General features: G+C 32.5%; 7 protein-coding genes across 10 annotated transcripts; 1 reads left to right on the top strand and 6 right to left on the bottom strand.

The window, feature by feature from the left end:
• Nucleotides 1-2,309: 2,309 nt before the first annotated feature.
• LOC108839703 (SNF1-related protein kinase regulatory subunit gamma-1-like) lies at nt 2,310-4,407 on the bottom strand. The gene is made up of 4 exons (XM_018612483.2): nt 4,072-4,407; nt 3,533-3,975; nt 2,974-3,240; nt 2,310-2,908 (listed from the first exon to the last, which is right to left on the bottom strand). Exons 1-4 carry the CDS (start codon nt 4,244-4,246, stop codon nt 2,453-2,455), a joined length of 1,341 nt encoding a protein of 446 aa, XP_018467985.2. The 5' UTR covers nt 4,247-4,407; the 3' UTR covers nt 2,310-2,452.
• A 522-nt stretch (nt 4,408-4,929) lies between these two features.
• On the bottom strand, nt 4,930-7,415 carry LOC108839864 (probable WRKY transcription factor 36). 2 transcript variants are annotated; one of them, XM_018612644.2, is made up of 4 exons: nt 7,259-7,415; nt 6,151-6,696; nt 5,941-6,054; nt 4,930-5,513 (listed from the first exon to the last, which is right to left on the bottom strand). In XM_018612644.2, the coding sequence occupies exons 1-4, from the start codon at nt 7,322-7,324 to the stop codon at nt 5,094-5,096; spliced, it is 1,146 nt and encodes a 381-aa protein (XP_018468146.2). In that variant the 5' UTR covers nt 7,325-7,415; the 3' UTR covers nt 4,930-5,093. The 2 variants fall into 2 exon arrangements, with proteins under 2 accessions (XP_018468146.2, XP_056851701.1); XM_056995721.1 differs by having other exon boundaries at nt 6,151-6,692; nt 7,259-7,403.
• A 3,304-nt stretch (nt 7,416-10,719) lies between these two features.
• LOC108841643 (defensin-like protein 34) lies at nt 10,720-11,179 on the bottom strand. Its single transcript, XM_018614398.2, has 2 exons — nt 11,119-11,179; nt 10,720-10,880 (listed from the first exon to the last, which is right to left on the bottom strand). The coding sequence occupies exons 1-2, from the start codon at nt 11,177-11,179 to the stop codon at nt 10,720-10,722; spliced, it is 222 nt and encodes a 73-aa protein (XP_018469900.2).
• Nucleotides 11,180-11,905: 726 nt separating this feature from the next.
• On the top strand, nt 11,906-12,320 carry LOC108841576 (defensin-like protein 34). The gene is made up of 2 exons (XM_018614326.1): nt 11,906-11,966; nt 12,160-12,320. Exons 1-2 carry the CDS (start codon nt 11,906-11,908, stop codon nt 12,318-12,320), a joined length of 222 nt encoding a protein of 73 aa, XP_018469828.1.
• Nucleotides 12,321-14,423: 2,103 nt separating this feature from the next.
• Nucleotides 14,424-15,239, bottom strand: LOC108832017 (uncharacterized). Its single transcript, XM_018605509.1, has one exon. It carries the CDS (start codon nt 15,237-15,239, stop codon nt 14,424-14,426), a length of 816 nt encoding a protein of 271 aa, XP_018461011.1.
• Nucleotides 15,240-16,330: 1,091 nt separating this feature from the next.
• On the bottom strand, nt 16,331-19,329 carry LOC108835432 (glutathione hydrolase 1). Its single transcript, XM_018608688.2, has 6 exons — nt 18,806-19,329; nt 17,618-18,133; nt 17,321-17,556; nt 16,968-17,238; nt 16,749-16,886; nt 16,331-16,661 (listed from the first exon to the last, which is right to left on the bottom strand). Exons 1-6 carry the CDS (start codon nt 19,127-19,129, stop codon nt 16,428-16,430), a joined length of 1,719 nt encoding a protein of 572 aa, XP_018464190.2. The 5' UTR covers nt 19,130-19,329; the 3' UTR covers nt 16,331-16,427.
• A 1,940-nt stretch (nt 19,330-21,269) lies between these two features.
• LOC108843614 (hypersensitive-induced response protein 2) lies at nt 21,270-23,226 on the bottom strand. Of its 3 annotated transcripts, none has more exons than XM_018616846.2 (6): nt 23,094-23,226; nt 22,401-22,601; nt 22,191-22,311; nt 22,022-22,113; nt 21,844-21,940; nt 21,270-21,775 (listed from the first exon to the last, which is right to left on the bottom strand). In XM_018616846.2, the coding sequence occupies exons 2-6, from the start codon at nt 22,587-22,589 to the stop codon at nt 21,417-21,419; spliced, it is 858 nt and encodes a 285-aa protein (XP_018472348.1). In that variant the 5' UTR covers nt 22,590-22,601; nt 23,094-23,226; the 3' UTR covers nt 21,270-21,416. The 3 variants fall into 3 exon arrangements, with proteins under 3 accessions (XP_018472348.1, XP_018472349.1, XP_018472347.1); XM_018616847.2 differs by lacking the exon at nt 23,094-23,226 and adding an exon at nt 22,982-23,000; XM_018616845.2 differs by lacking the exon at nt 23,094-23,226 and adding an exon at nt 22,860-22,876.
• Between the last annotated feature and the right edge of the window lie 1,529 nt (nt 23,227-24,755).

Below are 24,755 nucleotides of genomic sequence, written 5' to 3'. Positions count from 1 at the left end.
TTGTTTGTTTTTGGTTAAACAACGAAGCTAATCCATCCCCTACTTATTAATAGAGAAATATTTTAGGAGAATAACCTTTGTTTAATATTATATTCACAAGTTTGTCATTATTGATGAAGTGTCATCACCATATGCTTCCTAATGTTTCTTTTTTAATAGACCAACATTTACTAGAACAATTACAATATATGTCATTAGCAGATTTATAATATGTTATGGATTAATGAAATGACTACTAGAAATGACTATAGATTTATAATAAACAATATATGCCATTGGTAGATTTATAATAAGTTATAAACATAGATTTATATATGCATTTGGTCAAACATTTAATGTCGTATTTGAAATGGAAAATCAGATTTACAAGTTACCAATAATAATTTAATGATTATGTTTACAATTTTTTTTTTTAAATTTGTAACTCTGTTTACTATTGGAAATTAATATGATCATACAATTAATATTATTCCCATAATATTAATACATTAAATATACGATTTTGTACTATGTTTTTCTTTGCAAAATTGAATCTTAGGTACTTCGAGTTCAAACATAAAAAAAAATCTAAAGAATGTAATAATTAGATATAAGAATGAAAAAATTACAAAATTAGTATAAAATTCATCTATGTAGAAACCATTTTTTCTGAAAAATTTAGATCAGAAATCTGGGATCGACGAATACCTATTTCTCTTTTTTATTTATAATATTTAATATTTTTGCATTTTAAACTAAAAGGGTTATATACTGCCTTATATAATATACTGAAAAACTAATGGTTCACTATCGTCAACTTTTGTTATAGTTTTTTATATATTTCCCGATATAGTTTTGAGTCTATAGTTTTCATATAGGTGTTTGATTCTATACATATACAAGGGAAGTTGTTATAACTCAAATATTTGTAATAGGTGGAGTAACTATTTTTGTGTGTTTAGTCACATAATTAATAAAACTGTTTTACAACCATTTAAAATGTGTATTTTCTAACTCTATTTATGTATTTTTATTATAATTTTCTTTTAAAAATACAAATTAAAAACATATTTTTCCATATATGATTACACAATTTTTAGATTATGTCATATACAATATATATATTTAATATTTCAATTAAACATTAAATATATTTGTTTATCCCGTGCAAAGCACTGATTTTGATCTAGTTGTTTTATTAAAGCAAAGTAAAATTATAGAAAAATTATTTTTTGTCATGATTCATCGCTTTAGTCTGACAAACCATTGAGCCTGCGGCATTGGCAGATCTTGCCACCATCAAATGTTTTTTTTTAAGCTGTATACATTTTAAAATGTTTGCTAATTAAAATTTGATGGAAACTTTAGTATTTGAGGATTGGCTTTACACAAAACTTGGTATGAACCACACATTAACATTGCAGTTACATGAAGGAAAAAAAGTTAGAATAAGATCTACCACAAGAAAGATCCTGTGAAATCTGCTTTTGTAGCAACTGATGGAGATACTTTTAATCTCTAAGTTCCTTATTACCCAAATTTCGTCTTGGTTCATCTTCAAATTTCCCGCATGTTTTATATGTAGTGCAGAATATATAATATATATTCCCTTTCTAAGAAATTCCTTTACAAAAAAGAAGAGAAAAACATACAATGGAGAAGTAGATATAAATATGTAATTTGGGTTGTGAGTACTGTCATTGAGTAAGAAAAGAAGCATTAGCGAAAGACATTGCGAGTAAAGAGTCAAATGCCACCTTGAGTTCCCTTTAACGCTTCATTGTTCAAAACTGAGTTGTATCATATCTACAAGATAAATCAATCAAATGAACACTGAAGTGTTTGGGGGGACTCTAGGTGGCATATTGGCACGTAAGGTTAGATGTGTTATCGAGATGTGACCATCCTGGTGATTTATATGTAAGCACCTTCATGTAAAAAAGCAACGGATTAATTTATGGTGCTCTCATGAATGAGTAATTTCTTTTTATAGTGTAGCACTCTGTTTCGTTAAAGTTTTGACTCATTTACTATCTTTTTTTTTTGTCACATGACTCATTTACTATCTAAATTATGTTTTTAGAACATTTTCAGATCCATTCTGCTATCGTGTTGATCTGTTTGTCTACTTAGAGAAAGTAACGATGATCTTGAAACAGAACATACATCATTATCTTTTGCATTGCAGGAGTTAACACAAACATGGCAGCCAGATCAAAGGCTGGACGATGGTGGACCAAATTGCGTTCTTTGATTGGTTGTCTGGTTTATTTCAGAAAGTCTCATACTCTTTATTTTACTTTTGTAAATAAAAGTGTACAAGACGTTAATACTTGAAAATTGGCTGACAAGTTTCGATATTAAACACGACAACTTTGAGAATTTCAACGAAGAAAGAACTAGACGAAAAAAAAAAAGAACAAGAAAGACCAAAATCCATAGAAGACCAAAAAGCTGAGAAAAAAAGATATCATCATCGGTTAAGCATTTCTTTAACCGAGAAGCCTAGACAGTTCTCAAAGTAGTTGGGAGGTTCTGACACGAAACAAGAGATCACATCCCTCAGTGTAATAACTCCATAAAGCTCATTCTCATCTCCATCCCCAACATAAACTCGATGCACCGACCTCGAAGCCAAACTGTTTATAACACTGCCCAAAGTCGAATCAGGCCTACATGTTATCGCAGGAATAGCCAAACCGTATTCCTCTCCCGCCGTAGCAATCTTTGTAGTGAAATTCCTCACCGTAAGATGCCTGAAATTGGAGAAGACTTCAGGTTGAAGTAACAGATATCTGATGTCTCTCATGCTTATGTTTCCAACTATCTTCTTGTTTGTCCCTTCAACAACGGGAAGACCACCAATGTTGTTGTCTCTCATTCGCTTGAATGCTTCAAGTATATGTTCTTCGCTGTCAATGCTAATAACCTGAATCCAAGAAACTTGATTTCACCGGTTTGCATCTAATGTCCGTGAAGATATCTAACTCTTACCTCGTTAGGTGTCATGAACGGAAGGCCTAGATCAGAAATTGGGAGAGCTGAAATGTGGTCGAACCAGTCTCTGCCTTTGCAGTCTTCAAGACCATAAACAACTGCAGATTGAGTAATGTAGTTCTTGATATCTGGTTCACCTGGTTTAATCACCGGAACGTTTCTTAACCGGTACTTTGAGAGTAGTAACAAAACACTCAACATGGAACTCTCTGTAGACACCGGAACAAAGGGAGCATATCTAAAGGACTTTAGTATCGTTCTAACCTGAAAGAAAAAAAACACAACCATATCATAATCAGTCATTGTCATGAAGATAAACATTTTGCTTTTATAAATATTGTGAACAATCACGAGTTACCAAGAAAACCTCGATTGAGGTAAAATTTAGTTTAATGGTTGTATATGGGTTGTGTGAATTAATAGTAATTTATAACTCACTACATCCATATTCAACTATTTTTAAAATTTTAATATTTATTTTTCTTAGGAAATTTTATACCTAATAAAAATGGTTTTCTTAATAATCCAATGGAAGTGACATAACACTAAAACTTACGGTGGTTGATTTGAAAGGCTCTTCACGTAGAATGACTTGATAGAAATCTTTTCCCAACCTATCAACAGCCGTTGGAGCATCTTTCCCGATACCACGGTCAGCTGCAACACCACCAGCAACGGCAGCTCCAACAGCAGCAGCCGCTAGCCCCGCTGCAGCAACAGGACCGGTTGCACCGAGCGCTGCAACACCTAAAGCTCCCACGGCTCCTGCGCCAACACCAGCAGCGGTTGCTGACGTGGCGGATAATGCGATTGCAGCGAGTTCTGCACTCTCAAGAACCCATAGGATGATGGAGGAGTAGTCGATGATTCCTAGGTATCTCTCGCTCCAGTCTAGGGAGCTCTCGTGATCTTTGTTTATTACAGGAGCTGAGAGAATCTTACTGTCTGAAAGAATCTTTACTGCTTCGGACACAGATGTTTCCGATGGAATCTCTATCACTATTGATCCATACACACAACAACAACAACAAAAACAGAACGTAAGCGAGTGTACTATGATTTTTAAGACAGAGATTATAATTTAGTTTTAATTACCTCTGCCGCCGGGAACTCGAGGGAAGGAGGAGACGGGGATTCCGGCGAAGGCAGAGTTTAAGGTTTCTTGAAGAGACTTGGGAAGGTTCTTCCTCGACTGAACTTTTTCGAAATACGCCTCGCAGCTAGAAACCGCCGAGCTTATCTCTTTATCTAAACTCTCACTTCCCGCCATATCTTGATACCACCTTGTGAAACGCAAAATGATTCGACTTGAAAGTAATCTATGTTGATTCCAGATTCAAGAACGAGAAAACGTAAATCTTGTTTAAGTTTTTGTTTTTTTTTTTAAAACAGGGGCGTGCTTCAGTGATCGGATATGCGACGTGTCGGAGAGGAACCTTTGGTTTTGCTTAACTGGCGGTTACGCAGCTTCTTTGCGGTGACACGTGTCGCTCTATCAAAGAGTGAATAACAGCGCTTCAATCGGAGCCTTCTGACTCGGGTGGGCCAGACTTTAGCACATAGTTTCAGAAAAGAAACAATTTGCTACAACTACAAGTATCGCCTGTTTTTCAAATGTTTATTTGAGAAATATAGAATAGTTGGAGTTTAGCAAATTAGTTTAGAATATTATGCTAGCTTCTTTATATTTTTATTTGGTTTTCATTAGTTATGCAAATCTCTTTGGTTAATGGTTGGTTATAAGATTGATGATCGATAAAGATATTGACGATGTTTTCAAATCTGACATACTGAGATCAGTATTTCAGATTTTATTCAAAAAACTCACCAGGATATATAGTTGTAGAAAATTGTTTTGTGTAGCAAAATATAATTACAAAAGCTTCAACACCATTAACTAAATAAATTTAATATCTACAACTGTATATGACACGCACATAATTCAAAACCAGATTGAAGAAACTGTTAGAAGATCTCACAAAAAGATAATTTTAGTATTGTGTACAAATGACAAGGATTTCTCCACTCAGTGCTATTTGTTTCGAGTTGGAAGTCCGTGATGCCTAAAACAATTTAAAACATGACCAAAAAACATGTATCTAAACCAATATACAAAGTCACTGCTGTCCAGAAAGTCTGGTTTTATGTGATAAATTTGAATATGTATTAAAGGGAGCTTGTGATTTCAAACCACTGAAGCTCAATGTGTGACTTTTCGAGGAAGATGGACGAGCAGAGGAGGAGAAGCTGAGAGAGGAAGAAGAAAGAGGGTAGTTTGGTAATTGATTGGGATCATAGTTTGGTTGTGTGAGGTCAAGTGTTACAGTGGGGTGGGAATTGGTGGTGGAGACAGAGAAGTGGTGAAAAGGAAAGAAATGGCTTAAGCTCGAGGAAGAGGAGGAGCCAGTTTGTAGTAAGGAGGCGGCAGCAGAAGTTCCAGCAGCCATATGAGTTGCTTCTATGGGAAGAGGATGGTCGTGGTTTCCTTCGTATGTCGTCATATAAGCAGATGTATCATCTTCCCCGCATCTCTGCACCTACATATATACATTCTTATTCACATTAATATTCAGGATATAACTCCTGGTCATTTAAACCAATTACAGTGACAAACCATGATCAAAATCGCAGTGGGAGGACTCTCCAGTCCTTAACATTTAGGGTGAACACTCCAACCACTGGATCACCATCAAATGGTCTACATAATCAGATTCACAAAATTTGTATGACTAATACCAATGTTCTTTGTCTATGGCTCTACGTCAACCAGTTAGTAAAGTTTTTTTTTTCTTTAGTAGTCCAAAAACACATTTCTCTTCATATCAATCCAATAATTTATCAAGTCTATTGAATTTGTAAAAAAGTGGTTACAATAGGTTTGATGGGTTCAAGATTCTGAATTTTATTAAGAAGTTCGAATTCGAATTTTCGGATTGTGAATATTAGTTGTAGAATGTTTTATACCTGTTTTCTGACTGGACAGTTTGAGGACATGGAGCACCGGTAATAGGATCGTGGAAGAGGATTCGTTTTTGCAGTCTTTTGACCATATTTCCTCCATTGGCAACCGTCGTTTATCTATACATTCATGTACATCAGTAGCAATATGTTACATGTTGCATATAGAATAAAAGAATGTATATGTGATGTATCATCATATAGTTTGGTACGTACTGATGGGTCGTCACATGGGGCTTTCACACAAACCCTAGTTTTCTTTAGACCTGGTTGCTCATGTCCTTCCAAAACCTCATGATGATCTTCATTTCTGGCTGTCTTGAAATCTTTCCTGGAAGATAAACATGTATTTTCCACGTCTTTATTCTTAACCTCTCTAAAAAGATAATCTAACTTCATGGTATTCGGATCTTCAAAATTTTGAATCCGGAATCCTAAACCAGATGCCGATCTTTTCTTTTCCGACCCTTTCTTTTTCTCAATAGAAATATTTTCCGCAATAATTTTCTTTACTTCTTCCTCTTTCTTGGATATTTTCTGCTCTGATCTTCCAAGCCTAAGAGATATATCTACATCCAAATCCTCGTGACCATTATTACCGTCTAGCTTCATAGAAGCTTCATGTTGCTGTCGGATAACATTGGAGACATGCATTTGAAGAGAGCTGTATTCTGCAAGGACCGTAGAGAGTAAGAGCTTTAACTTCTCGTTTTCTTCTTTTACTTTATCCAGCTTTGCTTTTGTTGCTCCAAGCTCCACTTCCTTAAGTGTAAATTTCAAAACACATTATACTTACAATATATACACCTTCATTACATTTTTATTTTCATCCACATTTTATAAGCATTATACGAGAATCAGTTCTTCATAAATCAAGACACGAGCTGACCAGAGATCGAATACCAAGAAATCAAGAATTTGTACCTATATTAAACTGGATTGTAATACGTGTATTCCATCAGAATAACGGACCCGAATCAATTCATACAGCTAAAAAGAAACATGTATTAGTTCTTTTATGGATAACTTATATTTATGCGAAAACATGAAAGTTTAATGGAATATTTATTTTATTTCTCAACAGTAAGAAACTTCGTTGACTTTTATAAGATGCAGTAAAAATGTAATAATTCCAGGCTTAAAAAAGCGTAGGAGCTATACATGTAGATATGCAAATACAGGTATTATATGAACATACGTATCTAAAATTTTGAAACTCTCACCGATCAAAAGAATACCAGAGCTAGTGAGACTCAAAACAAATATAACCAAACAAATTAGAGAATATTGTGGTTTAGAATCAAGAAATAGTTTGTTTGTTTACCTTATCGGATTCTGCCATAACACCATCGGAAGGATGAACACATGAACTGGTCTTCTCTTTGATCATGCTATATATTATGATTCGGATGCGATCTTGAGAACAATTGGATCTGTTATTTTGGGTATTTCTTCTCTGCTAGAAAAATTGTATTATATTCTCTTTATTTATATGTAAAGTATTGTAGCTTCCTTTTAAGAGCCCCGGTGCCTACATACATTGACTTTGCCTTTTAATAAGATGAAAGACAAACTAAAATATTGGATTTTAATATTGGTGATCATCAGATTCATCACCATGTTACCAGCTCTGTTTAGAATAATAATTAACAGCACCTCGATTCTTGAATAATCCTGAACCGACGACTCAGCACTAATAATAAGATAATGTCTACTCTCATATTATAAATTGTTATCAAAATAACGAAAATGGTTAAAATTTCCTTGCAATTCAAATCATGAATCATGTATGATAATACTTCTACTATTCATTAATAATTTTTCTACATTTGCTTCATAACCAGAAGTGTTTGGGTCTACAAATTTTGGATCTAAACAGTATATCTGAAACTTTATAATTTCTATTTATGTTTATATATATCTCAAAGTCAAATCGATAAAACCTTTGTTTATTGTATATTTTAAATTTAAACAAGAAAAATAGTTGTTTTCTTTAAGAAAAACAAGAAAATACTGCTATTTTCCTTAGTTGTCTTGTTTTTCATTTTCAACAATTGTTTCGGTAAAACATTTTATAATATTTTTACCCTGAATATTTCTACAAAGCAACAATATGAGTCATTTTTTGGATGCAAGTTTCGAAAATAACATTAGATGTTTGTTTCATAAACACAGAGTTTAGGGGCCGCGGCAAAAAAATATATTACAACCGAGACCAAAATAGCAGAACCAGAAGTTGCGGTAGACACTACTGAAGTGTCTGAGACCAAAAAATGAGACGCTTGTGTCGCACACATAATTTCAGCGTCCCTTCTTCTTGATGTTTGTTGCCGGTACAACTGAAAATAGGTCAGCGATATCTCACCGGTGGTTCGTATTGCCGTGATAAAGGTTGAATTTAGGCCTGCGACTTTAAACCGGAACCATTTACCTGAACCGGATCCGATCCGAAATAGACCGGACCGGTTCAGTATGGTTTCGGTATTCATCAAATTACCCATTGGATAATTTTATAAATAACCGTGGAGATCGGGTCGGGTTCGGTTTTTATCCGGAACCGAATGGATACCCAATTTAAAACAGAATCTATGTAAAAATACACAGATTCGCATCTTGTGGGCATCAAACCCGGGTTGTAAGGGGACACAACACTTGAAATACTACTGGGATGCTTCAACTTTGTTGTAATTACCCACATAGTACTACTATATATTCGATTTCAGTTTATTGTTTCTTTTAAAAAATAAAATACAAAATAAAAAATAGATAGATAAATAAATAAATAAAATATTATTTCGGGTATTAAATTCTATATCCGAACCGACCTGAAACCGGGTGGAACCGAACCGAACCCGAACAGTAAGTCAACAAAGTACTTATTGGATACAGTTTCTAAATAACCGATTACCCGGAACCGAACGGTTCTTACCAGAAACCGAACCGAAAACCCGAAGTCCCAACCCTAGTTGAATTTTTGGATGCTGCCGCTAGAAATGGCGGTTATGAAACGAACATGACTATTATGTATTATTCACTTTTAAATATGTACTGCTCATTTTCAAAATACTATTTTGTTTGCTTCTTTATACATGCTATAAATTTATATTTTTATAAACACCCTTATAAAACTTCTACGATATTATAGAAACTATAAAGTTTAAATCTTGGAGACATTATATAATATTTTCATATAAAACTTGATAAAATTTTGTTTTGTATGTCTGTAAGTTCATTTTCTGAATTATTTAATTTTTATTAGTTGTATAAGTAATAATGTTTTTATTTAGAAAATATCTAGAATTTGTTTTTAATTTATGTTCAGAAATTTAAGACAACAATTAAGTAAAAGAGAAGAATATATGATTCAGTTGTTTATCTTAGGAGAAAACATACTGTGGGAGAAAGAAATTTTTTTTTGAATACAATGAGTTAATCAACACCGTAAATGATATTTTTCTGCGAAAACCACAAATCATATTTTCCCATCTAAACTGACAAAATTCATGTTTTTTGTCAAAATTCCAAAATCCCAATTTCCCCGTCAAAAATTGAAAAATTCACGTGTTGAAACCGCCTAATAACGTTTTCCATCAATACCATAAAACTATATTTTCCTCTAAAACTATAAAACCATGTTTTCACTAAGATCACAAAATCATATTTTCTCTTCAAAACCGCAAAATTATGCTTCTATCAAAGCCGGAAAATCAAGACTTTCTGCCAAACCCAAAAATTGAAATTTTGTGGAAAGCATTATTTTCGGTTTCACGGAAATTCATGATTATCTTATCTTGTTTGCGGTTTTGACGGAAAAACATGATTTTGTTATTTTGGTGGATAACTGTTTTTATAGTTTAGCAGGAAACTTGAATTTGCAGGTTTAGTGAAAAAAACCTGATTTTACAGTTTTGATGAAAAACTGATTTGACGGTTTGAAAGGAAAATTCTGGTTTAGCGATTTTAATAAGAAAACTGCATCGTTTTTCAACGATTGGCCAAACTTTTCAATGAACACTACTCTATTTCAAGTTAAAACCAATTTTTTTCAATTCGTTTTTACTGTTTATCGACTAGGATGTTAAATTTCGTGCTGATTAAACTTGTGTGCCAATATATGTGACCTGCATTTTGTATATGGTAACATATTTGTGTTACAAAAAAAGTTGGTAACATATTTGAACCATATGCGTTTGAGTCAAAGCACATATCATAGTCCAGTTTAAAATTGAGATTGGTTTGAAGTTCGTTCGAAACACGTAGATGATGAAGAGTTGATTGAGAATGTCTGAAAGCTTTATTTAATATGAAAAGGTTAAGAAAATTAGTTTACAAAAAAAACGCTAAGAAAATCTAACTAATATCAAGATTGCATTAAAATAGTTTATAAGAAGGAAATATGTAGTTTCTTTGGGAAAACGGTTTTGAGATCAAGGTCGCATTCAAACGATATATTATACCCATATACTTATCCTCTATGATTCAAAAACGATTAAAAAACAACAAACGTAAATGTAACCATAAGTTCTTGTTAGAGACATATTTTTCTTAAATGCAGAAGCACAAATTGTTACATAAATCCCATAACTTTCAGTTAATTAAACATGTTATAGGTGCAATCAGACTCATAAATTAACACATTTGTAGACGCTTGGACTACACAGTATTTCATGAACTCTACTAGCTAGTTGTTCTTTTTATTATGATGAGAAATTGACAATTTCTCTTATCCAAGAGAATTGATACAAATATTATAAGAGTTGGAATTTAAAGTAGTGAAATGTTTGTTTATCCTACATAACACTTGCACATATAATGATTCTTGTAGCCTTGGCATGAACCACCGAGGAAACCAATATCTGTACAGTAACCAAAACACTCCGATTTTATGTCCTTGCCGTTTGGATCTGTGCATATTTTTCCAGTTTGGATTTGTGCTTCTCCAAATTCTACCAATTTGTATGAAAAACAAAAATTAACAATTTCATTTTTATAAGCAAAAAAATGATAATTTTATGAATAGGCGAATACATCAACTTTTGGATGAGTGATGCATATTATAAATAATTCAGAGAAAAACATACATTTCTTTTTACGTCAGAAAAACATACATATAAGATGGATAAATAGTTATACATCATAAATTTATATAAAGGGAGATATATATAGGGTAGATAAATTGTTCACCTGCGGTTGATAGAACACATAAACAAAGAACTAAGAAGAAAACAAATTGGTTTGATGCCATTTTTAACAAAGCTTTTTGTTTTCTTTACAAATTGTTGAAGTCGAGAAACCAGAACTAGATATTAAATGATTATTGTTATATTTCTCAAACACCATTGATATATATATATATATATAAAAGGAAGGAGCAGTTTCCTAAACTATCATATCTATAAAATTAACAAATATATTATTGTTTTCTGAATAATATCTTAAGCTAATTGAATTCACATCCTTTGATTGCTGTAGAGTTATTTCAATACAAAACTAATTATGTGAATTCAACCAAGGAGGATTTTTTTCTGGACCCAAAATAAATGTTTAGAAGATATTTTGGAATATACATTTTTAGAAGATTTTATTGGAGTATACATTCTTAATACACTTTCAATTTATATGGAACCTTATACAGCATATAGAAATATATCTAAAATATCAGTTTTTTGGTCAAATATTATCATAGTTGTTATTATCATGGTTGAGTTCACATAATTTGTTTTGACTTTTGTGTTGAAATCGTTATGATTTCAATCAGCTTAAGATATTATTCCATTATATTAACTGCATAAATGTGGTAATTTAGGAAATCTCATATATATATATATATATATATATATATATATATATATATATATATATATGTGTGTGGTGTATGAGAGCAGTACAAACACAAATCATCTCTTATCTTCTTTTGCTCTCTCGAATCCAACATTTTGTAAGGAAAAGAAAAAAAAAACTTCAAATAAAAATGGCATTTAACAAATTTTCTTTATTCCTGATACTTTGTCTATGCGTTCTATCAACTGCAGGTAACAAATTGCTTTTTGTATAAGTAACATATTCCGCGCAATTATCTACCTTTCGCTGATTTATAGTATACATCATATCCAAACGTTGATGTGTTCGCATGATTCAAAAAATATATTTCTCCTTGGCTTTTATTTTGAAACAATCATTTTTTCTTGGTTTTGCAAATAAAACTTTTAATTTTCTTTTTAATAGAATTTGGAGAAGCACAAATCCCAACCGGAAAAAAATGCTCAGATCCAAACGGCTTCGACGATAAAGCGAAGTGTCAGGGTTACTGTAGAGATCAGGGTTATCTCGGTGGTGGTTGCCAAGGCTACAAAAATCATTATATGTGCGAGTGTTATGAAGGATAAAACAAACATTTCAGTGATTTCACTGCTTTAAATTCCAAAATCTTATAATATTTGTATCAATTATCTTTGTCCTCTACTCCTCTTGGATACATGCAATTGTCAATTTCTCATTATAATAAAAAGAACAACTAGTATGTTTCATGAAAAACTGTGGAGTCAAAGCGTCTACAAATGCGTTGATATGATTTACGAGCTGTTTGCGCCTATAACATGTTTAGTTAACTGATAGTAATGGGACTGGTAACAATTTGTGCTTCCGCATTTAAGAAAAAAACTAAATCTTGATCCGTGCAACCGCGCGAGTGTTTATTTTCAGTTATATATATATATTATTTTATTTTGTTTTTGGATCTTTAGTGGTGTATATTTTTAACGTTAATCATATATTTAATTGCTTATATAACTATTTCAAATACAATAACTTTATAGTTTAAATCTTATAATTAATTATTTGTTTTAAAACGTCACACATATTTATCTCTTTTTATTATATATTTATCTTATTTTATTTGCATTTAGTTATTAAACAAATTTATATATGCATGAAAAATATATTTAAAATTATTTTTGTATTAAATTTATGCTAAATTCTGATCCACCTTCAGAACTGAATTTACCTTTACCAATTTTTTATGCTTATACATTTTAGATAATATATTATTATATATAAAAAAGTCTAAGATATGTTAATGTTTAGATATGTATTATATAATTTTTCTAACATGATTATGATTATAAAGTAGATAAAAATATGATATAATTTTAATTTTTCATTTTATAAACAATAAATTAATATATTAATGTATAATAATATTTTAAATTTCTAATTTAATAAAAAATATTTAAAATATAATTTTGAAAATTAAAATTATATTAAAATCTGTTCAAACAGATTTGTTAAAAAATTTAAATTAATATATTAATATTTAAAGTGAAAAGATATATGATTAAAATAGTTCAAAGATTCTATATATTATTAGTGTTAATAAAATACATTTAATAAAATTTCTAAGTGATAGTCCAAATTAAAAAAAAAACACACATGAAATAAATCATGAATTCTATTTTAATAGATAAGATTGCTTCGTTAAACTAAACCGGTTGAATGTGTAGATAATTCATCTATCTCATTTTAAACTAATTGATGAAAATGGGTTATAAGCCGGAGTTGATTGGTCTAAGAAAATTGTAGTGAAATTTTATATGATCAAATTATGAAGCGAGAGTTGATTAGTATAAGAAAATTATAGTGAAATTTTATAAAATTAATTAGTTACATAAATATTTGCTCAATAGGTCACATTTATAAACCAATTTATGACATTGATATTAATATACACGCATTCAAATTAAATAGTTTACTTTATCTAACCTGGTTAGCTGAAATTGATTGTAAATGGATTCAAAATAATCTAAACTGAATTTAAATAGCTTACACTTATAATATATTACGATTCATAAATAGAGGATAATTAGATTTTCACAGTTAGAATTGGATATCTCCTTATATATTAGACTTGGATATCTCTTCATAAATAGAGAATAATTAGACTAGGACATAAATTATCCCACACTTTTTTTTTTTGGTCAAAGAATTATCCCACACTTATAAAGAGCTTGTACTATTATAATTGGATATCTCTTTATATATTAGACTTTTTTGTATTACATAAATTTGATATCTCACATTATTCTCCTGAAACTAAGGACCACACTCATCTCACAACATTATATGTTTTTTTTCTTTGAAAATGCGCTCACATTCTTCTCATTCCTTTGACTTCTCTCACAACATCACACGTTTTATGATTTTCTGACTTGATCTCTACTATGTCATATACCTCTCATCAACCGCTCCAATACCAATTATTGAAATTTAATGAGCCGATGTCCAACTTTTTTTGTCCAATTAGTACGATATTTGTCTATTTTGGGATTTGGAGACAAAGACCGCATGAATTTACATTTGAGCTATATCCCAGAAAACTTCGTATTATTAGAGTTGGATATCTATTTATATATTAGACTTTCTTTTGTCTAATGTCCAACGTGGACTTTAGATCTGATATCTCACAAGGCAAATATACATTGGGTTGCCGCCATTTAAGCTTTACTCTCGGCCTCAAGCATCCATCGCCACAAATGTTGTCGCACACAAACTCCCGAAGTGCGAGGGCAATTAATCCTTCTCAGCCTTCTCAATCCAGTCTCGAACTTCAGCTGTAACATAACCTGCATCACGTTGAGGATGAAGGAGTCTGACTTGTTTTTGAAAATGAGATTGTTCCTTGATTCCCAAATTTTCCAAAGCATCCAAAACGGTGTGAGCTTCTGTTCCAACGTTAGGGTTGAAGAAGATTGAAGATCAAACAGATGTCTCATATTATTTTCTAAATCATCAGAAAACGTTGAAGAGTAGCCTAAAGTAACTTGATTCAACCTCCATGTTTGAATTGAAAGAGGACACATGAAGAAAAGATGATTCACTTTTTCAGGTGATCCAGAGCAGCGGGGACAGAGATTATCCACACACATACCTCTCGTATTTAACTTTGTATTTGTTCCCAAATCCAAAGATAGAAGTCTCCAGAGAAAATGTTTCAGTTTCGGTAAAATTGGAAGAGTCCAAATATTCTGTTTCAGCATCGGATCATCACCACGAGGAGGAAGCAAGTCTGGTAAGGCGCTACCAAGTTCCACCATTTCTCTTTTATAACCACTTTTGACAGAGTAATTGCCAGAGGGATTATTTGGCCAGACGAGATGATCATCAGTCCTTGTCTGAGGAAGGTATAGAGTGAGCATTAGGTGAAATTGTTCGTCATTTAGTAAGGGTCTTGCAGCTTCAACATTCCAATGTTGAGATGAACTTGTAGAGATGATGATATCTGAAACCATTAAGTGGTGTCCATGCGTCATTCTTGTAGCACATCGAGGAGGATCTGTTGGTAGCCAATTATCACCATAAAGCCTTCTGATACTCCATTTCCAATAATAAAACGTGATCCCTTCCGTAAGATATTTTCAATTTATACTGAAACTTTTACAGCAAATAGAAATATATCTTTCTTTTATCGACAAAAAAATAGAGATATATCTAAAATGTCATTTTTTTGCTATTTAGTACCATAAACGTTGCATAACAGAAATAAGAGCATGAAATTAGTTAAGACAGTCATGTTATGTTTGATTTTATGAAGTATGCATGAATCAGACAATTCGAGTAATAGCATCTTTATTTTCTTAAAGACGGGCATGCAACATTGAATATTTAAATGTAAAGCTGTTTCATATTTTCATTTGACTCTCGAGATAAAACTTTGTTATCCGGGGATAAATTTACAAAGTCCAGCATTAAACCACTTTGAGTCAAAACACATCTTTATCTGAAATTGTTTGAAATTCGTTGGAAATCACACGTAGAGGTCATAGATAAAAAAACAAACGAAAATTAACTATTTGTCATTGTCACTGTTTTCTGATTGTTTTATAAAAGATTACTTCTAAAATATTTTTCTCTCTTTATCACCACATGATTCTACAATAGATAGACTGTCTTAAGTCTTATACACGTAACTCCTTTTACACTTCTTTCTTATATGCTTGGGAATACAAAGTTACATCAATAGATAGTACTGAAGTTAATGGAATGGAACTAACAGTTTAGTTTAGCATGTTCGATATGCTGTCAAGTTATGTCGCAAAGTGATCCTTGAATCAACACATGTATAGGCATTTGTGCTCCACATTATTTAATATATCCCCTAGTTAGTCTTTTAATTATGCCAAGAAATTGGTAAGATACATGTTCAAATATGAGCAAGAACTTAGGACTGTCATGTCATGTTTAACTATCTGAAGAGTCAATCCGAGTCATGGTACATGTATTTTTCTAAAGACAGACATATATAAATATATTTATATATATATATATATATTTTTTTTGTTAAACAAAGACAGACATATATTAAATCACGAGGTTGTCTCATTCGAACTAATCTTACCATTCCAGCAACCCATACATACGAATACTAACATAAGTAGTTCAAAATCGATGCTAATAATAAGTTCAGAGTCCATGCTAACATAACAAGTTAAAAGTCGATCTCAAAATCCTGAAGGGAACCCTCCTTTTCTTGGATCACTTACCGCCACAAGCTCACTCAGTCCACGGGAATTTGCACCTGATTCCTGAACTACGAACTGAGCAATTGTCCCTCCAGAGATAGGTTTTAGAACATGGCCTTTCTTCTCCAACACAGCTCTTGTTTCCTTACGGATCTCGAAATGATCACTGAACACCGTCGTCCAATTTTCATACGAAACTACGTTTGGTATCAGCTGAAAATGAAATTACAAAATGCCATGAGTAGTGAACAAAAAAAGTCTTTCTAGGTTAGGCAGAAGAAACAAATAAAAGTAACAAACCTGATGGTAGATTCTTGGAGACAAAACGGCAGAAAGAGGATCCATCTTAAGGAAAAAATAATTTAAATAAACTTCGACTGTTCCAGCAATGATATTCACCCCTCCGCTTGCACCCACTGCGGCCTTCACTTTACCATCCTGCATAAACCGGGTGCATAAAAACCGGCCATTTCGAACCAGTTTTAGATTATTTTATTTTGTGTATTATACTTATCTAACCTTGAGTACAATAGTGGGTGTCATAGAAGACAACGGACGTTTTCCTGGTCTGATGAAGTTAGCCGGTGCTGGTGGCGGTACAGATTCACTACCGTCATGTTTCATTGGGATTGAGAAATCATCCATTTCGTTGTTCAGTACAATTCCGGTGCTCGGAGACAGAATTAATGCCCCAAAATAGGAGTTGATTGTGGTAGTCATCGAAACGGCATTCCTCTCGCTGTCTATTATCGATATATGGCTTGTCCCGTGATCCTTAATCTGATTCCACCTATACGATTTGAATAGATAGAAATACTAAAGCCAACAACTGAAGAATAAGTCCACGGGTTCTAACAACTAGGAAAACTAACCTGCCACCATAGTACTTTGGATCAAAAGTTGTATTGTCGTTTATCTTCTTCTTCAACGATTCTGCAAACTCTATGGAGAGCATGTCTGAAACGACTTTGGTAACGTCCACGAAATCTGGATCTCCAAGGTTCATTCTGACAGCAAAGGCGTGTTTCAGAGCCTCAACTAGTCTATGAACCCCGAGAGATCCCGAAACACCTGATGGAATCCCATACCGAGAAAGCATGTTCAAAACCTGCAACACAAGAAACCTTTTTAGTAAATTATAATATCTTCAACTATAAAAAGAAGCTTACCAGCATCATTGCAGGACCACCGGATGATGGAGGAGGCATGCCAAGCACTCTGTACCCAAGAATCTCTGTTGACAAAGGACGTTTGACTTTAACTCTGTATCTTCGCAAGTCTTCCAACGTTAGTATCCCTCCCAGGTTACTAACGTCTTTGACGATGTCAAACGCAACAGTTCCGTTGTAAAACGCTTTTGGACCGTACTCGGCGATTTTCCTTAGCGTCGAAGCCAGTATAGGGTTGTGGCAAATCATCCCTGGTGTCTTCAGCTCTCCATTCGAAACGAAAAGCTCGGAGAGACCTTTGTCTTGTAAGATGCCTCCTCGAGTAGCATTCATCTGCATGTGGAGATATTTCGTTATCTTGAATCCCTTAGCGAGGTTCTCAGCAGGATAGACGAGTTGCTTCCAGGGCAGCTTTCCGTGCTGTTTCCAAGCGGTGAAGAGACCCGCTAGTTCCCCGGGAACGCCTACAGACAAGGCTCCTTTCCTCTTCAGATCAACGTGGCCACCATACATATTCTACCGAAAAAAAGCCAACAAAAGAATGTTAATGATTTCGAAAAGCCTTAATTCATCACAGGTAGGGGTTTCTTGACGCCATATTACCTCCAAATATTTTCAAGGTCTATCTAAAACGCTAAGAAACACATTTAAAGTTCAATATGTTTATTTAAAAGGAAGAAGATTTGGCTCAAAACCACATTTAAAACAGCTACTAAGCTCGGAACGTTAAGAAAAGCTAATTAATCTCAGCATTGTATTCAAAATGCTTTTCAAAGAGGGGATAATGTTTAAAAGAGGCTTTTTGGTTAAAGATCATGTTTAGCGTAATAATATTAAGATTATGCATCAAGCAAGAACAAAGATTCTCTACGGTTCAAAACCACAATCAAAATAGCTACTTACCCCCGATAAGGTTTGTGTTACAAAAAAAAAAAAATAGCTACTTACCCCCAAAACGTTAAGGAAATCTAATTAATCTCAACATTGTGTTCAAAGCAGGGGATTGTGCTTAAAAGAACACTTTTTAGTTCAAGATTATGTTAAAAAAATGATATTACATCAAGATTGTCTAGGGTTTAATCAAATTAAAGTTTGCAAAAAAAAAAAAAATCAAGAATGTCTAGGGTTCTGCCAAGATGGTCTATGGTTGAAACAAATAGGTTTATTTAAAAACGCATATTTCGTTACCTCGGTTGCGCGAAGGGGAGCGACTTCTCTAGAGTCATAAGCGATCTCATCTCCATCGGCCAACTTCACAACCATAAACGCTCCACCTCCTAAACCGCTTGAAGCCGGACTCACAACTCCTAAACACAAAGCAGCAGCCACTGAGGCATCAACTGCGTTACCTCCCTGCCGAAGAACGCGCATCCCTATTTCAGAGCAGCGTTCATCGTCCGTCGCAACGACGCCGTTGTGCTTGACAATTCTTGGCTGTCTTTTCTCGGCCGTCGCATTTCCCACAGCGGCGACGACTAGAAGAAGCAGAACCACCGTCGCTTTTGGCATCATTGGTGCTTCCTCTTCGGAGAGTGTGAAACCCTAAGTCTTCTCTTTACTTCTTCGCTATCTCTCCTCAGGCTTTCAATGCTCTCTTCGTAGGCTGTTGGCCATGAATGACAGTTAAACCAGCTAACTATAGTTAAAGTTATGGTTCTGTCTTAACTATAGACTTCCTTTTCGTTTACTAGGACCTAGGATACATGAGTATTAAAAAGACTAATGTATTAGAGAATCGAGATTGGCAATGATTGTTAGTATTGTTTTGTATTTTCTATTTTATTTATAAAAAAAAAAACAGAAACAAGATTTTGAAGGATTGAAATTATGTACAAACATTTTACCAATTAAAAGATAAGAATTACAGTTTAGTATTATTATTTTACACTAATTATTATAGAAATTTATATCAAGTGAGATTACTAGAGTATAAACAAAAAGTGTGTGTGTTTCAAGAAGAAGACGAAAGTGTATATTAAAGGATTAAAAAGACGAAAGTGTACATTTTTTCAAATGTTAAAATAAATCGAAAAAGAGTGGTCCAAAGCACAGTAGAAGATGTTGAAATGTCACTTGTCTACTGCCATTAAACTCTAACTCTCTGTTTTCTTTTACTTTTCCTTATAAATAATAATTGTATTGATTGTGACATCAAATGCACTTGCAGCTCCACTAGTTGCGTCAATCCAGTCAACAATCCTTTAACGATGTGCGTCTTGATTGTAGTTCATTTCTCCATCCGTGTAACTTAGGGAAACCCACACCAACTTTAAAGTCGGCTTTGCTGGCATCCATATAGTCTTGTGAGCGATCTATATATGTTTGGAGCAGCATGGATAATATCTCTACTGCTCTTGTTTTCTCTACCCTGAAATCAATCAATTACATTGATCATTAGCCTGAAAATAATTATATGAAAAAAATATCAAACAAAGAATAATAATAATAGTTATATGAAATATTTAGATTCTTCGTTGGCAATATTTCATCACATCTTATGAGAATATAATAAAAGGAAAAAAAGAAAAACTAATGAGAGATGTGTTTTTTGGTTACTATGCAAGAAGTGTTTTGGTGAATTTTGTATTCATTAAATAAAATATTTGTGTACTTTAATTAATATGTTTGTTTCTTTTTATGTTTTTCATTTCTATGTTTCATTTTTTTTTCATAATAAGTTGAAATTGTATATTGGGTATCTTTTTATTTTCAAATAAAATTTAGTATTAATTTTTTATGTTTTCAATTTAAAAATTATTTTTAATGTTTTAAAAATTATTATATGTTTTAACATTATTAAATTATATAATTATTAAGATACAAGTTTTATATCCTCCCACTTATCCTACTACTAATTATTACTAAACTTCAACTTTTATATTATTTTATTAATTTTTCACATCTAAGCTATATCCCCTCACTTATTCCATTAAGGATGCTCTGAAAGTGATCTTTAGCTACCTACATTAAAAATGAATAATAAAGTGTATAGTGTCAATAATAAAATGTATAGTGTCACTATTAGCAAAAAAAAAATGTATAGTGTCACTAAGAGCATATTTATTGCAGTCTTCTCAAGGGGTTTTCAGAGTAAAAGTAGGTGGTAGGCCCCCACAAAAATGAAGAGATCTGTTACAAAAGTTGCCAGAGAAGAAACGTGTGTTGGTGGTGTGTTGCACTGTTTGCGGGCCCCACTGACACGTGGAGGCCCGCGATTGGTGGGTTTTAATTTTTCTTTTTTTAAAAGACAAAAAGTAAAAAAAAAAAAAAAAATTGAAAAACCCCTTTTGTTGGGTCTATGCGATAATCATGGTCTAAGCAGGCATGTACTAGCTGCCAGATGTTTGGACTGTTGTAATTGCCAGAATTTTTTCAAAGCTAAACATTAAAAATCTTTCCAAAGTACATACTTCTACACTTACCTGTAAACGAGTGCGTAATGCCCTGTTTCAACCGATCCAATGTTCTTAGATGTTTCAGGGCATGTACTTGCAGTGACACTGACTAAGTTATCATCGGCAGCATGTTTATTACTTGGCATCAATGGTAACGGTGGACTTTGCAGAAGAAGGAAGAAGAACAGGATAGTTTGAAACGAAGAGCCGTTAGAATATAGTTTTTGTTGTTATTAGAGAAAATTGATATTATCAACTACTGAAGAAGATAGCTTTATTGAGAGAGATTCAAGTAAAACGCCAGACTAATAAGACACTTCACAAAACAGAAAACGAAAGACAAAAACGAAGTAGAAACACAAACAGCTAAAACCCTGAAGAAAGTTTTGTACTTTGACATCTTCTTACTCAGCAGCTTTCCCCTGAAGTAAACCATCCCTGATCTGTGAAGCAATGTCCTTAACAGCGCCTGGACCGTGCGGTATGAACACGGAGTTTGACTTGGAAGACGCCCCAATATCCTTAAGTGTGTCAAAGTACTGAGTGATCAGAACCATGTCCATGACGTCTTTGGAAGAAGTCCCTGGAACAGACTCAGAGAATGCAAGCACGCTGTTTCTCAGACCATCCACAATGGCTTGTCTCTGACGTGCTATACCAAGACCTGAAAGGTATTTCGATTCAGCTTCTCCCTCGGCTCTCTTGATCTGCAGTATCTTCTCTGCTTCAGCTTTCTCACTCGCTGCCTCTCTCATTCTCGAAGCTGCAGAAACAGAACAGAAACATGTCAAGTCCCAAGACTTGTATGTATATATAAAATAATGAGCATACCGGCATTGATCTCATTCATTGCCTTCTTTACATGCACATCTGGCTCAATGTCCACAATAAGCGTCTGGACTATCTCATACCCGTAATGAGACATAGCCTGTTGTTATACACAAGAACAGACATATTCTTATGTTTCTGTAAAGCTTACAAAATTTTGCTTGAGAGTGGTTTGGTTTACCTTTTCAAGCTCACTCTCAACGGTTTTGGCAATGTCATTCTTCTGCTCAAAGGTTGAGTCTAGGTCCAGCTTAGGAACACTTGCTCGGATCACTATGCAAAAGAAAAACAAATCAATGTTTGTTTAAGTAACGCAAACAGAACAATGTTCAGGATATTGAGAAACAAACCATCAAACACATAAGCCTGAATCTGGTTCCTGGTGTTGCTGAGCTTGTAAAAAGCATCTTGAGCACTTTCAGCTAAGGCACGGTATTGTATGGATGCAACAACGGTTACAAACACATTATCCTAAACCAAACAAAAAAAAACACAAAAACCATTAACAATGTCTCAAAAACATTAGAGACTATGAAGAGACATGCAAGAAGAGTAGAGACCTTGGTTTTGGTCTCGCAGCGAACATCGAGCTGCTGAACACGCAACGAAAGGTGACCAGCGACTTGACTACCTAAGCACCATGGCATACAGTGACAACCTGGCTGGAGAACATTGTCGAACTTCCCAAAAGTCTCTTTGATTGCTACAGTCGACTGATCAACTTGCACACATCCTAAAACTTGACCCATTGTTTTTGTTTACTGAATCAATAAAAATTGTGAACAGAGCATCAGATAAAACACAAAAATGCTGCAAGAAGCTAGCTACAACTTTAGAAAATGAGATCACCAAATCAAAAAGAACAATAAAGTAAGGAACAAGACAAGAAAGATTCTGAACCGTACAAAGAAAGTCAAAAGGATATTAAAAACTTTTTTTTAGACATTAAAAACTTGTCAGATATTTTTTTACAACAATAAAAATTAATTTATTTGTACGATAAGTAGACTCAGAGTCACCTAATGATTGAACAACCGCAAAACCCCTTCATCTTCCTAAACACCAACGAAAAAAAAACAAACAAACGAAACCCTAAAAGAACACAAAATGAATCGTAAAAAAGAAAAGAAAAATAGATTACCGAGAAAGAAAAGAGATCCTATAGAATCAAGGAAACTACAAAAAATGTTATATAGGAACCAGAGACGCGTATTGTTGAAATGGAAGAGGAAGGGAGAGTGGGAGGAGATTACAAGGGAAGGACGAAGGAAGGTACAGCGAAACAACTCTCTTCTTCTTTTTTTCGGACAGCGGCGGCGAAACTACTTGAAGAGGATGTGTAGTCAAATTTTGCATTCATTGGCGAATTTAATGTGTTGTCACAACGAAACAGAGTTTTTTTTTGTGTGGAAGTGGGTATGTCTGATGCTGTCTGATTTTGCACCACTAATATAATTTCCTCAGACTTTCTAAGATAAGTAGATCATGACCTGTCCTTTTGTGTAAAAAATTTCTGCAAATTTTAATTTTTATAATTTTTTTTTTGTAATCATATATATGTTTAATATTAATAGAATAGACATAATAATCCATTAAATAAATGAAATATATAATTAGACATAACATTTATCAATATATCAGGTTGTTATTTTAATAGAATATATTTTTCTCAAAAAAGAAACTTTTAACGAAGATATGTAGATCATTTTGCTGTTTTAGTAGAATAGATTTTCTGTTTAAAAGAGATTTTTGCTTTTCTTTTAATGAATAAATTTTAAACCGAAACTCATAATCTTTATAGGCTAACGTAAAACTAGTTTAAATAATTTCTGCATCAGTGCTAAGATTATATTAGTTGAGATTTGAGAAAGTTTTTAAGTCTACTAATTAAATTTATTTATAATCATTTAATTATTTTATTTCATGAGAAAAAGCTTGCGAGAAAGAAATAATTTTAAAAAATTTAAAATAAAATTATTTATTATTTTTTTACCAAAAAAGTAAAATAATTATTTGAAAACTAAGGTGATGATTTTTGAATGGTTTTTAGTTTTATATTTTAGATTCTGGTTTTAGTTTATTTTTTTGATTTTGCAGTAGATTTTAAACATGAATGGTTATTTTAGATTTCGGTTCTTGATTTTTGTTTTTTTAATTAATAAAATGAAAATATTATTAAAGAACAAAACATTATTGTATGTATTTCTTATTAAAAAGAACAAACAAATTTTAAATATGTTTTAACAATATGATTTTTTAATTTATGTAATTTATATATTAATAGCTAAATATAAAATTAATAAAATTAATATATAGTACAATAAATATATAGTAAATATAAATATATAAAAATAATTAACTTTACTAGAATTAAGTCTATAGTAAACATTAGTTAAAACATTATTAAATAATCTATCTAAACAATATTCAATAAAAATAAATATATTTTTTCTATTAGGTTTTAGATGTCAAATAAATTATTTTATTAAATTATAATGATTTAGAATAATTATTATTCAATTATAATTATTATTTAGAATAATTATAATTATTATATAAAGTTTATGGTTGCTATATTAATGCATTAATCTAGGAATATTTTAACCCGAAAAGAATAAAAAAACAAACGTATGTTCAAAAAAAAAAACAAAAAAAACAAAAAAACAAAAAAACAAACGTATGATAAAGCTTTGATCTTCTAGGTTGAGGACAGTACACGTAAAATATATAAAAACAAGAAGCATTTGTAATCTATGGATGATATACAATGATCATGCAAGCCTATTAGAAAAAAATATTCAGTTACATGTCTAGCATGTGACAACTATAATATAAATTTTTAACCACAATACAAATTTTTTTATACTTCGTTAATATTATTTTGATCATCAACCCAATCTGAAAAATAACAGATT

The sequence above is a fragment of the Raphanus sativus genome, chromosome 2 (genome assembly GCF_000801105.2).
Source record: "Raphanus sativus cultivar WK10039 chromosome 2, ASM80110v3, whole genome shotgun sequence".
NCBI classification, from domain to species: Eukaryota; Viridiplantae; Streptophyta; class Magnoliopsida; order Brassicales; family Brassicaceae; genus Raphanus; species Raphanus sativus.
Note: the sequence above shows the minus strand (reverse complement) of the source record. Positions and strands in the feature narration are given on the sequence as shown.

What these genes read in the sequence shown, in the direction of transcription:
- LOC108832017 (XM_018605509.1), bottom strand. Translation starts at nt 15,239, where the DNA reads ATGACGCATGGACACCACTTAATGGTTTCAGATATCATCATCTCTACA.
- LOC108835432 (XM_018608688.2), bottom strand. Translation starts at nt 19,129, where the DNA reads ATGATGCCAAAAGCGACGGTGGTTCTGCTTCTTCTAGTCGTCGCCGCT. An exon ending in CTCCCCTTCGCGCAACCGAG is followed by an intron (nt 18,134 to 18,805) that starts GTAACGAAATAT and finishes TTTTTTCGGTAG; the next exon opens with AATATGTATGGTGGCCACGT. An exon ending in GTGGTCCTGCAATGATGCTG is followed by an intron (nt 17,557 to 17,617) that starts GTAAGCTTCTTT and finishes CTTGTGTTGCAG; the next exon opens with GTTTTGAACATGCTTTCTCG.
- LOC108841576 (XM_018614326.1), top strand. Translation starts at nt 11,906, where the DNA reads ATGGCATTTAACAAATTTTCTTTATTCCTGATACTTTGTCTATGCGTT. An exon ending in ATGCGTTCTATCAACTGCAG is followed by an intron (nt 11,967 to 12,159) that starts GTAACAAATTGC and finishes TCTTTTTAATAG; the next exon opens with AATTTGGAGAAGCACAAATC.
- LOC108843614 (XM_018616846.2), bottom strand. Translation starts at nt 22,589, where the DNA reads ATGGGTCAAGTTTTAGGATGTGTGCAAGTTGATCAGTCGACTGTAGCA. An exon ending in GCTGCGAGACCAAAACCAAG is followed by an intron (nt 22,312 to 22,400) that starts GTCTCTACTCTT and finishes TGTTTGGTTTAG; the next exon opens with GATAATGTGTTTGTAACCGT. An exon ending in TCAGGCTTATGTGTTTGATG is followed by an intron (nt 22,114 to 22,190) that starts GTTTGTTTCTCA and finishes TCTTTTGCATAG; the next exon opens with TGATCCGAGCAAGTGTTCCT.
- LOC108839864 (XM_018612644.2), bottom strand. Translation starts at nt 7,324, where the DNA reads ATGATCAAAGAGAAGACCAGTTCATGTGTTCATCCTTCCGATGGTGTT. An exon ending in CCCCATGTGACGACCCATCA is followed by an intron (nt 6,055 to 6,150) that starts GTACGTACCAAA and finishes ATGAATGTATAG; the next exon opens with ATAAACGACGGTTGCCAATG. An exon ending in ACTGTCCAGTCAGAAAACAG is followed by an intron (nt 5,514 to 5,940) that starts GTATAAAACATT and finishes GTATATATGTAG; the next exon opens with GTGCAGAGATGCGGGGAAGA.
- LOC108841643 (XM_018614398.2), bottom strand. Translation starts at nt 11,179, where the DNA reads ATGGCATCAAACCAATTTGTTTTCTTCTTAGTTCTTTGTTTATGTGTT. An exon ending in ATGTGTTCTATCAACCGCAG is followed by an intron (nt 10,881 to 11,118) that starts GTGAACAATTTA and finishes ACAAATTGGTAG; the next exon opens with AATTTGGAGAAGCACAAATC.
- LOC108839703 (XM_018612483.2), bottom strand. Translation starts at nt 4,246, where the DNA reads ATGGCGGGAAGTGAGAGTTTAGATAAAGAGATAAGCTCGGCGGTTTCT. An exon ending in AGCCTTTCAAATCAACCACC is followed by an intron (nt 3,241 to 3,532) that starts GTAAGTTTTAGT and finishes TTTTTCTTTCAG; the next exon opens with GTTAGAACGATACTAAAGTC. An exon ending in CGTTCATGACACCTAACGAG is followed by an intron (nt 2,909 to 2,973) that starts GTAAGAGTTAGA and finishes TCTTGGATTCAG; the next exon opens with GTTATTAGCATTGACAGCGA.